This window comes from Ixodes scapularis, unplaced genomic scaffold (genome assembly GCF_016920785.2).
Source record: "Ixodes scapularis isolate PalLabHiFi unplaced genomic scaffold, ASM1692078v2 PGA_scaffold12__126_contigs__length_90152505, whole genome shotgun sequence".
In the NCBI taxonomy this organism is placed as follows: Eukaryota; Metazoa; Arthropoda; class Arachnida; order Ixodida; family Ixodidae; genus Ixodes; species Ixodes scapularis.
The window spans coordinates 33,187,899-33,200,480 of record NW_024609838.1 but is presented as its reverse complement, the minus strand read 5'-3'; the positions used below and the strand labels follow the sequence as shown (position 1 = coordinate 33,200,480).

The 12,582-nt window shown below is 45.4% G+C and overlaps 2 protein-coding genes across 6 annotated transcripts in view; one reads left to right on the top strand and one right to left on the bottom strand.

Annotated features, from left to right (window-relative positions):
- Nucleotides 1–9,894, top strand: part of LOC8031429 (ceramide phosphoethanolamine synthase) — a 125,872-nt gene extending 115,978 nt beyond the window's left edge. For all 5 annotated transcript variants that reach the window (XM_029988612.4, XM_040214151.3, XM_040214153.3 and 2 more), the window contains 3 exons: nt 2,350–2,472; nt 2,789–2,869; nt 5,296–9,894. In XM_029988612.4, coding sequence (XP_029844472.2) covers nt 2,350–2,472; nt 2,789–2,869; nt 5,296–5,316 — 225 coding nt within the window. In that variant the 3' untranslated portion in view covers nt 5,317–9,894. The remainder of the gene's footprint in view (nt 1–2,349; nt 2,473–2,788; nt 2,870–5,295) is intronic.
- Nucleotides 9,841–12,439, bottom strand: LOC8031427 (kelch-like protein 3). The gene is made up of 2 exons (XM_002405560.4): nt 12,211–12,439; nt 9,841–12,123 (listed from the first exon to the last, which is right to left on the bottom strand). The coding sequence occupies exons 1-2, from the start codon at nt 12,237–12,239 to the stop codon at nt 10,221–10,223; spliced, it is 1,932 nt and encodes a 643-aa protein (XP_002405604.2). The 5' UTR covers nt 12,240–12,439; the 3' UTR covers nt 9,841–10,220.
- Between the last annotated feature and the right edge of the window lie 143 nt (nt 12,440–12,582).

The following is a 12,582-nucleotide window of genomic DNA, read 5'->3' as shown; positions in this document are numbered from 1 at the left end:
TATAAAAAACACGTGCCACAAAAAACATGTGCAGCCTTTTTTTTCCTGTTCATCGAGCGTTGTATACAGCATTCCTCTTTCCTGTGGAAGATGCTAGGTCGGACAGACTAGACAGTGTTCGAATGACTGGCTGCGAGAGCACAATCATAAACTGTATGAGGTCAACCTTTTGGTGCATTGTAAGACCTCTATCTGCACACCATCTTTAGAAAAAACCTCAATCATTGGGCGCTTTAATGAAAAACAAACGCGCGAGGTGCTCAGGGCGTTCACCATCTTGAGTCTGGCCGATCGCTGCGTTAGTCAGCCGTCGGTTGCATGAGCGAAAGAGAACTTGCCTTTTTGCGAATATTCCTCTGCGACTGAACTCGACCCCCTGGTGTCGATGTCCCCTGTCATGAATCGTGCTGTCTGTCTTCTGTGTTCCTTCCTCGTCTCTTTGTGTGCAACTTTCCATCATGTAAACAAAGGGACCAACAAGGAGAAGACAAACTGCAAGGTATCTCACGAGACCAAGCACACCGAATGTGAGAAGGAGGTTGTGTACCAAATCCCACTGTCATGTGGTCAATGTTACATTGGACAGACGGGAAGGTGCATCGGTGACCAGACTAGGGAACATGCAGCTTCGGTGAAGGCCACCACTGCAGCAGGGGACCTACCCGCCCATTGTCACATGTGCCGGTGTGTACCAGAGTTTTCTAGCCTAACCATCCTAGCAAGAAACCGCCACAAGTTCACTCGAGAAATCCTGGAGGCCCTTGCTATTGACGCAAAGGCAGACGAGTGTGTGTGTGTGCCTTCCATCGCACTACACAACAAGGAAGTTGAGTACCTTAGAGGGCCGCACTTATGGCGGACAGATGGAAGATGAGAAGATGCTTGGGTATAAGATTAGAAGAAGAACTCCTCAATTAAATCAAATGCAATGTAGATAAGAAAAAAAGAGGAAGTGAAACTCAATGTAGATGAAGAGAAAGATGATCTGATGAAACAGTTCCTAGTCCAGCGGTGTATGCCTTTCTTATCTCTCTCTCTAACCCTTCTTTTATGTTCAGCTGGCACTATATAGAGCAATGAGCCAACTAGCTCAGCTTCAAGCTTCACCCGCTCTAGTCACCACTTCTACTCAGTTTCAAGCTTGTTTCTGTAGTACATACAGATTTGTCTTAAGTTATTGGCTTGTCATTTTAACAGCTGAGTCTAGCAGCATCCTTACTCGTATGTATATGCTTTTGGTTTAATTTGAAACAATAAATGTTTTAGTACATGTACCTGACTGATTTCATCTTTGCAAGGGTAGTAAATTGCAATTATTTCGTCTCAATATGTGCTGTGATGAAAAGGAGCTTGTTAATTCTAGCGTTTTTGTTAATAGTGTGCAATATTGTGCCTTTCACAAACATTCTTTTCCTCAGTTAACGGACATGCTACGATCAAGCTTCTTCAAAAGGTGCATACAGTCAATTCTCTCCCGTTATGTGTATTGCGCACTGGAGTCCGGTGGTTCATCTTCTGGAAAACATTGCTATGTATGTGAAAAAGGACCTCCTCGAAGACCCAGGACGCAATATTTTGTTGCAAGTCTTAGCTTTTTCAGCCCTCAGAAAAGCCATGTCTGTAGTGAAACACTGCCTGTCGTTGGGTTTCAAGGAGGTTCCTTTCCAACACCCTTCTTTCAGCTTTGACTACCTGCAGTTTTGTTGGTATGCAAGTTTATAAAACATTAGATTCACATCAAAGAAAATGGTACTGCTACACTAGCAGAATATCCACAAAATGTTAGAAAGAACTTTTCAGTTGAAGACAAAAGTATTGTAATCAGACGCAGTTGCTACCCATGCAGTTCGCCTTGTTCACAGCAGAGGCGTAACTGCATGGGTAGCGGTTGCGTCTGATTTATAATATTTTTGTCTTCGTCAACTGAAAAGATCTTTCTAACATTTTGTGGATATTCTGCTAGTGTAGCAGTACCATTTTCTTTGATGTGAATTTAATGTTTTACAAACGTTGCATACCGGTTGTAAAAGTGTTTCTCGAATGTTCCTTCAATGTTAATTTAACGTTTTGCAAACATTAAATTTATGTTGAAGGAATGTTTCCTGTGTGTTCAAATAACGTATGGAAAAACATTAATCTAACGAACAGATAAACATTGTGGAAATATTAAATAAAATGACATTAAGGACATATTTCAAACATTTGGGCCAAACAAAAAAATAACATTATTATAATGTTTTGGTGCTACCTGGGATATAGACTTTCAACCCCATATGCTAGCTGTCACTCAGTGGTAACAGGTATCTTACTCTTGACATGTGCTTGTGTTCTTCTCTTTCTGGTTTCTAGATTGCTCAAACAGAGGTGCTTCGTTCATCGATGATGTGGATTATCATGTGGTTCTGGCGGATATCCAATGCTCATGCCCTCATGGAGATGTTTTTGTGTGCTATTTTTGTCAATCGTATGTGGGTGAGTACATTCCATAGCTCTTTTCCTTAATTTAAGGGATTCTCTTCAAAAGTAACTTAGGTCTGAAACCGGGCTATGTGACTGATAGCATTACTCATGCAATGGTCCAAACACATTGACTTCTTTTTTTATAACACCTCAACATTGTGGAGCACGGGACATTTTTTTTTTTTTTCTGTGTTCATCACTTCTTGTTTTTATCACTCCACGTTTGTAGTTTGCCCAGGGTGCTTGATGGTCCGGCCGTGGGTACAAGCGTGTGTGGTGCTGGTAGAATAAACTTTTTGATGTAATAAAGGTTTTTTTTTTCTTCCAGGAGTTTTTGACGTGGGTTCAATTCATTGGCTTTGCAGAGCTGGGAACGCTCATACTGTTCACCGAAGTTCATCTCAGCAGTGTGAGTTCGAGCATGATTCTAAAACTGACTTAAAGGGATACTGAACCGGAATTTCGAGTCCACACAACGAGACTTGACTGATAGGCAGGACGCTGCAAAACCCAAAAACATCACTCATACAGCGATATGTCTAAGAGATCGCCGTATTTTTTTTTAAAGAAGTGCGCGATTGAACGCTGCCGACAAGGCCAACAAGACAACTCACGTCACGGTTCTCATTCCCTCTCCTCCTCGCTTCGTCCCGTCGAGTGATGAACCGAAGCGAGGAAGATAGAAGTGAGGCCGCTTCCCCTCATTCTCAACTGTTCCAGGAGGATCGTGACGTCATAGCCCTCGCTTGATTGAGCCCTTCTTTTCCTAAACTATGACGATCCATTCGAGATATTGATGTATGAGTGATGTTTTGAAGTTCGTAGCTTCCCATCAACGCTTCTGCGGCCTCACGTTGCGAAATCTAAATTTCGGTTCAGTAGACCGTGGTATCTCTTTATATTTAACTTCAGTACAAATGGTCTTAGCAGCTGCATCACGTTTGTGTATTAAATTATATAACCTGAAACTGACAACTATGGTAAAAGGCTCTGGGTCAGTCCAGAACAAGAATAAGTGAGAAGTTGTTTACTATTGCAAACAACCTTAGCCCAGGGCTGGGAGTCTGGGATGCTCACAACCTTTAATAAGGAATTATTTCTAACCTTTTGCAAATTTATTGTCGTTGTTGCGCCTTTGATTCATGTTGATGAATGATTGGTAAGCAATACTATAATTTAAAAAAAACAATGAGTTTCTTCTGTGTGTGTGTGTGTTAAGATTGAATGTGTTCTTTCCAGGTAGCAGAAAAATTTAACATAGCAATTTCTTTGTCAGAAACACTAGAAAAATGTCCTTAATGTCATTGATTCTATTTTTTACCAAATGTTACTGTAACTCTCACAGTATATATTTCCACAACATACTGTACCATAAGAACGTCCACCCAAAATGAACAGATAAAGGTAAAGGATATAAAAAATTTTACAGCAAAATGTTTTCAAAAATTTGTAATAACGTCTCTTCCCCCTCCCTTTCTCGTGCTACAAACCACGTAGGACGGGAATTGATACCTCAGATCGCGAGCACGACGAATTCGCGTTCCACGATGCGATAAACACAGGTATTCGCTACGAACTCGCCTGTCACGGGAACAGATACAGCAGAGCACCAGCGTAGGAGATTCGCGCTGCACGGTTCGCTAAACACGCGAAAATCCGCTACAAACTCGTGCCACGAGAACCGATATCGCGCGCGCAAATCGCTGACAAAAGCGTGGGAAACCGCGCGCCACGAACTCTCATGTCACGGGAACGAATACCGCAAATTGCGGACGCATCGAATCCGCTTTTCACGGGGCAATAAACACGCGGGAAACCACTACAAACTCGCGTATCGAAAAAACCGACATCGCGTGCAAATCGCGAAAAAAAAAAAAAATTTGGGAAGGAGCTACGAATTTGCGTGTGACAGGAACTGATACTGCAGATCGCGAACGCGGCAGTTTCTTGTGCCAGAGTGCGATAAATACGAAGGAAAGGAACACGCTTGTCATACGCACGTGCCGGTAGCGTAGATCGCGCGATTGATCTGATTTTCGTCGGACATCGCGCGTGATCGATATCCGGCGGGAATCGGAGCGGGAGGAGGAGGAGGAGGAGGACAAGAGGGGGGATTGGAATTTTTATGTTATGGATTCAGTAAAAAAAAACGGGATGGGCGATCTCTCGGGGGCGGGGATTCTTACGATATTTTATTATGTAATGTTTGTTTAACATTAAAGTTGATGCTAGATATACATTGTAATAACACTTGTGAAGCATTCCTACTAGCCTAAGCATTGTATAGCACTAGAGCAACGTTCAGTAAGATATCATTATACTATACACTTGCCAAATGTCAGCAAAACGTTAAGAGGAACATTCTAAGCAATAAAGGGGCTTTTCTAAAAAGGTATGCGGTATTTTGTAATCCACCGTTTCAAAGCACTAGAATTTCCGAATTGCATACTCAATGTCCATACATACACGTGCCATCCGAAACTGCTGGCAATTCTTTCCCGGGTTGTGCCGACTGCCGGCCAAATATCCCCGCCTTTTTTTCATGACATCCTTCTTTCATTCAGTCTGTTTAAAATAATTTTGGTTTCCTTTGCATATATCTTTCGAGATGTTTTAAGGCGCTCGGTCCAAAAGTGTCGCAAGTGTGTGAACGGGCATTTAGGCCACAAGCTAATTTTTTTGCTTCACACATAGCACACGTCCCTTGAGTGTGATAAACATGCTGTGTAATTGAACCTCTTTGTTGTGCTACCAGGGGTATACAATAGTGTAACTTTTAGTTAACTGTGGTGACGTCTTTATTTAATTAACATGCATGCTTTCTTTCCATTTCAGGTGAGGAGCTACCTTGCCTGAGTATGCATGGTTCAAGACAACACGAAATGAAAGAGAATGTCGGACTGTACTTTGTGATATGTTCTACTGCGAGATAATCTGCGCTTCCTAGATTGCCCTCAGAAGGGACACAGATGGGATGGCTTCGTCACAAAGCTTTTCCTGCAAAGCAGAAACAAAGCCACCGTATTTGGAGTGCAGTGCACTTGAATGTAAAACGTGCAACCTTTCTTGAACATTTTCAACATCCCCTTTCTTCTTTCTTTTTTTCGGTGCATTGTCGTCATCACAGGTTGATCGTGAAAGGGATGGTGCCAAGTTTTCCTAAAGTGTACGGGTCACATATCATGTTTGTGCGGCATGTTTCGCAGCCACATTTTTTGGCTCGGCTCTGCGATATGGCACTGTATCTTGCAGCAAACAAGGTGTTTCAGAGAATTTATTGCAGCCAGGCTACAACAGGCTGCTTACAAGTGTAACAACGATTCATGTTTTGCCGGGGCATTTGCGTTTACAATCAGCCATACTTTGTCTTGCCTTTATGTGGACTGCAGCAAAGGCTCAAGCTCGAACTCCATGCACCTTAACTGAGCAGACTAATGTGCAGCAGGTACACAAACATAGGTTATGAGCTTGTGCCTGTATAACATTTGTGGCAGTCTATGTTAAGGTGAGGCAGGCTATAAAAGTGTTACAGCCATGAGATGTTTAGTTCGGGGATTTGATTGTGCACCAATTAATGGCATCATCTGGCAATGCAAAACAATATACAGAGCATTCTTGAGCGCCATTCAGTCGTAAAATAAGAAAGATAAATAAGCCTATGAACGAAGTACATTGAAACATTTTTGCAAAGCTGTCCATAATGTGATGTTTCTATTACACTCAAATTTTGTGTTCGTTAATTCCTCGAAAAGAGAGAAGCAAGAAAAGAAAATAGAAAATAAATCGCCTAGTTGGCGCAGCCTTTTTCCTTGTATTTATTTTATTTTTCTCCAGTAACCTACTTGCGAAATTATGATCGCTAAATGCACCACCTAAAGACACATCTGAGATGTATTTCATTACATTCTGTTCGTTGGCTTATTTACGACTTTTTGTTGCGTGTTGAATAGTGCTCAAGAGCACTCTATAGCTAATACTTGTTACCATGCAAATTGTAGCCAACGAAAAACGGTGGTATTTCAGCAATCTCGACTATGCAGCTGAACATCAAACTGGTGATAAAGAGAGCTCTTTTCAAAGTACGCACAGCTGTATATACTAGTGGATGACAGAAATCGCTCCCCCCTCACTCAAGACATTCCTATACCCCAATAAGCAACTGCACAACGTATTGCAAGGATGCATTTAATTCCAAAGCAACATCCACAAGGGTCAGACACATGCCTGTGCATAGCCGATTCAGGTGGTCTTTGGAATTTCCGAGGTTTGGGCTTTAGATATAGGGTCCTATTTTTTTACCATTGTATTTGACGTGAGAGCATCTTGTATTTTCTAGAACAGGTGCGGAACGGAGTGTTATAGGAATTATGCATTTGTCCGACAACTTTATGTCAAAATGTTGCTAGGATTGAACTGGTTTATTTATAGACTAAATCCTTCGTGTTTGACGATTGCGGCACTCTTGAGCTCCATATCTAGCAAATTGTTACCATGAAACACATATACCTAAACAGGTAAGCACCCATTGTTGCCAACCAGCTGATTAACTTTGTTTGGCCACTACCTTATATCGTCTCTGCATTTTTGTTGTTTTATGGGACGGGAGAAGTTGGTAACTTATAAGTTTCCAGCAATATCTTCAGCCTACAAATGTTCAACGAAATGGATGTTGAAAATTTCATGAAGTCAGCAATGTTCTAATCATTTTTGAAGTGTCAGTGCCTTGCATATCTAAAGACATATCAAACTTAATTTTGTGCAAGTAGTCACTATGTGTAAGGCCGGATTGTAGTCACCATGAGTAATACGCTTCAGTAGCTTTTCGAACAGCCCGTTGTCTGAGTTGTAAGGCAGCAAGTTCCATTGGTGTCGTTCCTCTTGCTCTCCTGCATTTAGAGGCTTGCGTTTCTCATAAAATTGTTCCAAATTTGGCAAAAGCTTTTGAATATTGAAATATGTCGGCCAACTATCCGCCTATGCGCTCTGTAGAAGTGAAGCGCCTGATTGTTTCATGCACTGAGTTTGAATTCACTGGCAGAGAGCAGAGCTACTGTGCACAATAGAGTGTGCACAGTAGACCTGACACTAAAACGAGCTGAAAAATTTGCCGCCGTCGCATAGAAAGCTCAAACTTTCACCGCATGTGCAATAATGTGATCAGTTTTACCTCGCTGAATTTCAAGGCATAATTCATCTCCTGTAAAAAATAAGATCAACAATTTTGCCACAGTGGCGGACGGGTTCGCAGACGACCGAGTTAGCAACGATATAGACACACCTAGAAGACAACTAAGTGCATCATCTGCTCGCTGTGCCTATTGGGAGATGGCGCCATGACTTGCATTCATCTCTAATTTGGTCGTCTGCAAAAACATCTGCAGTTGACTTTGGCAAGTTTGTAGGTTTCATTTCTTACAGGAAAAGAACTGTGCATTGAAAGTTCGCAAGGTAAATCTGACCACCTCAATCCACATCCAGTGAAAGTTTGAGTTTTCCTAACCGTTTTACAGCTCAAGATTTTCTGTGAGCACCGAACTGCATGGATATGTGTGAAACGCGGTCACGGCTGGCGTCGCAGCAGATGTCTTGAGCCCCCCTTTTTTTTCTTTTTTTTCGTTCGGGGACGTTGGTTTGGGGTTGTACGCTAGTCAAGCCCCTGCTACTTGATATGCAGCCGAAGAAGGCATTGCACGTCGCAACGGGTTTCCATAGAGAATTCCCGTCTCTGCCGCCGGTGGTTAGAACAGATGTTGGAACTCTAGTCCAGCAAAGCCAAAGTATTTGTGCTTCCTCACATTCGTTAGATCAGCTGGAGAATTGAAAGTTCATTTTAGACGGTGCCAGTCGTATGCGGCGTCAACTTGATTGCTGCTCTCGTGTTCGGTGCATGCTTTTGAGACTTCCCGCGATCCGAAATTGCTCGTTGGAGCGATTTCAGAATGGAATGGAAAGCAATCCGAAATTGCTTTCCATTAGAGGCTGACCCAGGTTTTGTGTCATCCAAAGCGTGGCTTCGGAGGGAAGCGGAAGGCAGCAGAGTTGGCCGTCTGCCAAACACCTGCATCCGCAGCTTGTCACCCGTCGAAAACACTGTGCATTTTCGACATGTGACAAGTTGCCCGACACTGAGCTGTCCGACCAACTAGGTTCGTTTACACACTTGTGAGTGCTTACAACCGAGCGCATTGATCTTATGATCTGTTATGACAAGAAGATACACTGGCCCGCTGGCACCACCTATGGGTGGCCGCAGAACTGCATTTCACTGGAGCGAAGGTTTTGCGCTGTTTGTGGAGTCAAATGTACGGACTATGAACAAGAAATTGTTGCTTACGATACCATCAGAAAGTTTTTGAAGCCAATAATGAAAAATTGATGTGCGAAAAAAAAAATGTACGGAAATAGCAAGGAGTTTTAAGGCATTAGGTTATAAGCAGCCACAGGTGAACGATCCTTGGCTGTGTGTTCTCCCAGTCATTGCAAATAAAAAGGGGGAAAGACAGTGAGGGCTCGCTTCCTGAAGATGTGGAAATTGTGTCAATTTGATTGACAGGATAGATTCAAATACAGCTACAAATATTTTTAGTAACATTTTTTTTAACTGATTCACTGCATGTGCGAGGAAGCATAGAGGTAGGACCATTTTGCGAACAACCTTCGGTGTTCTTCCAATACGAGACGGACCGCAAAGATCCGGTGCACTTCCCGGAGAAGTGCACCTGCTGTTCCAATAAGAATAAAATGTCTCAAGCCTAGCAATACAGGGGGAAAATTTATCCCACCAAGGGCTCTAGACGACACAAACTTACTTGTGAGAGCATACGACCTGGCTTCAAAGCAGTGTTACAATCTGGAGGCCTAAGCTGCAATCACTTCGGTAGTGCCTCCATATGCCTAAAATTTTTCCAGGATATATACACGTTTTGCTCGAGCTTAATATTTTGGTAGTTAGCTTAGGCAAGAATTACTTGACGAATGAATGTGACAAACTATGCTGTAGATATACCGTAAAATACCATGCATCCGCCCATTAAGCACCCGTTACCAAATTTGTAAGATCTGAGAAAATGCGCACAGTGCATTTATATCTAAAATTGATGACCGGACTAGCTCCCATCCCCCATTTTTTTGTGATTATCTCCAAAGTTTGAGTGGGCGCCTTCTCGGTATTTTACGGCAGTCGATTTGCATCTATACACAATTGGCTGTGTATTCGAGGAGCTTCTTAAAACTGTGCAGAAAAGGTATCCTATGTTCTAGTCCGTGGCTCTTGGCCAATCTAAGCAAGAGTGCATTTGGTATGGAATGTTTTTTGTTGACAGAAGTAGTCCCTGCTCAAACAATGAACAAAACTGGGAGAAGCACTTGATCACAAGGCAATCATGTATAAAATATGTTTTATTAACCGAGACATTAAAAATGAACACCTTTCAACGACTTGCTGGTTCTTAATCCACAAGCACATTGCCTGCATGCACGAGCATTACTTCAGAGATACAGACCCTCCAACATCAGAACATTTGCAGTGTGTGGAACATCGTCTCACCTAGGTGCACCTTCATGGTCAACAAAAAGTCGCCACTAATAGACTAGTCACTCCCCTCAAGCATTGAGAGTATTACCACTCTGCCTCTCACCAAACATCAAAAACTTGCGCAATAAAACACAGCAAGAGCATGGCAAGGACACAGTAAAATAAGCTAAAATAAAACGGACAGTATCACAATCTAAAAACCATCATGCAACAGATAAGTGCGAGCTCAACAATGCTCATCAGGATCGGACCAGGTTTTGTCGCCCCCCAGCATGTGGATCGGTAGGGAGACAGTGGCACATCCGAGCCAGCTCCTCTTGAGAGGCATGTCCCAAACATCACACCACCGATCGGCTTCCGGATCGTAAGCCTCCATTGACACGTGGTGGCGGTCCCAACTCTCCTCCCCGCCGAAAACCAGGATCCGCCTGCCCACGACGGCAGCACCGGGCTTGTAGCGCCGCTCCTTCATGGACTTGCGGAACTCCCAGCTGTTTGTTTTGGGGTCGTAGCACTCAACCTTGTTTGTGTTCTCATAGGATGCGTGCCAACCACCGATGACGAACAGCCGGCCGTTGAAGACGCACGCTGCAGCGCCCGAGCGCGAGATCAGCATTGGGGCCAGCTTGGTCCACGCATCGGTCTTCGGGTCGTAGCACTGCACCAGGTCCACTCCATCGCCGTCGTCCAGGACGGCTCCGCCTACGACGTAGAGCCGTCCGTCCAGGGAAGCCAGCGCGGGATTCGTGAGCGGCGTCTTCAGCGACTCTAGCGTCTCCCAGAAGTTAGACGACGGATCGTAGCGCTCGACGCAGGACAGGCGCGCCGAGCCGTCCCAGCCGCCAACGGCGTAGACCAGGCCGTCCAGCGTTGCGACGCCCAGCTCAGACCTGGCGGTCTCGATGGGTGCGAGCTCATTCCAGACGTTGAGGGCCGGGTCGAATCGCCAGGTGGCCTTGCTAACCGAGCCGTCCGGAAACTCGCCACCCACCATGAAGAGGAAGTTGTGGCCCGTCGCAGCCACGCCGTGCTTGCTGACCGCGAACGGCAGCGAAGCCAAGCTGAGCCAAGAGTTTGTGCTAAAGACATAGCAGTCAACGTTGCGCAGGACCACCTTCTCGTCCTCACCGCCAACAAGCACCGCCACTTCAGTCATGCTCGCCTGGCCGCGGGGCACTGTCCTCTGATGGTGCCTTTCGCGGCGCCTGTCCGGGAGCAGGTGGTAAGACTTGGCTTCCTCCAAAAGCTCGCGGCACTTTGGCGACTGAGAGATCACTGCCACGGTGGCCACGCTGTCATTGAGGTAGTAAGGGCTGATGAGTGGAAGCCGGACATGTTCCAGGATTCTCTCAAAGTCCTCCTTCCTCGTGTCCGGGCTGTGCCTGTACCAGGACAGTAGACCTTCGAACACAAGCTCCTCTTTTTCCACCATCAGGGCGTCGCTGGAGAGGAACTCTGCGAGCTTATTTGCCGAGATTTGAAGGAACTCGTCCTGGCGCATGACCTGCGTGAAGTAGTAGCATGCGAAGTCCCTGGCCTTCTCTTGCAGGTCAGTGCAGGAGTGGATCTCGGCGAATCTGTGGATGCCCAGACAGTTGCCCTGGTCCATGTGGTGTTCTAGGAAGGAACAGCAGGTCTCCCGTATGGGACCGATGTCCAGGAGGTTGGCCGCCGACAGCAGCGACTGGACGTTCGTTCTCGAGATGGTTATCTTAGACGTGTAGGCATACTCCAGCAGGTCACGCAGGGTGTCCGCTTCGACACCATTCAGCACGACGCGGTTCTGCGTGCGCTCGGCCATTTCGTTGGAGAACATGGCCTTGAAGTAGGGGCTGCAGGAGGCGAGAACGACTCGGTGGCACGGGTACTCGACCTCTTCCACGCAGAGCCGCACGTCGCAGAACGCGCCCGACGCACGGAGGGCGTTCAGACCGGCGAGGATGTGGTCGGAGTGCTTCCTGTCCGAGTACTTGTACTCGTCGTGCTCGATGGCGGCGCAACTCAAGGAGCTGAACGAGTCCGTCAGGTCTTCGGTCTTGTCGACGGAGTTTGGGGAGTCGTCGGCGTTGCCCGCAGCCTCGTGTGTATGTCGGCACGGCCGTCGTCGCATGTCGGGCGTCGCCGGCAGCCTGTTGGTCGTGAAAATACGGCGGAGAATTAGGGCAAGGCACCGAAAGAGAACTGTGCGAGCGAAAGTTGAAAACATGCGGATTTACCGCAATGGGTTCGACGACTTGGAAGACATGTTCGCTGCGCCCGTGGTGCTCGCCGCGCTCGCTTTGTCGTATCTCACAAACTAGACAGTAGTTCCAACGTCCTTTAGGCTACGGTCGGGCGACGTAAGCATCCGTGTCCACGAGCATTTTAATGTGCGAGCGAAACTGGTGAAATACGACAAAACTACCCGAGAAACCGCATTAGCTCATTTTTAAACATTTGTTTTATACCGCCGACGATGATGATGGTGGTGGTGGCGCACATTGCTGGCGCCACCTAAGTGTAAAAAAAAAAATATATATTATTTTCAGGAGTTTTAGTAGTCTTTTTTATTTTCTGCCTTTAAAACATTTTGTAAGCTTACGAAATAG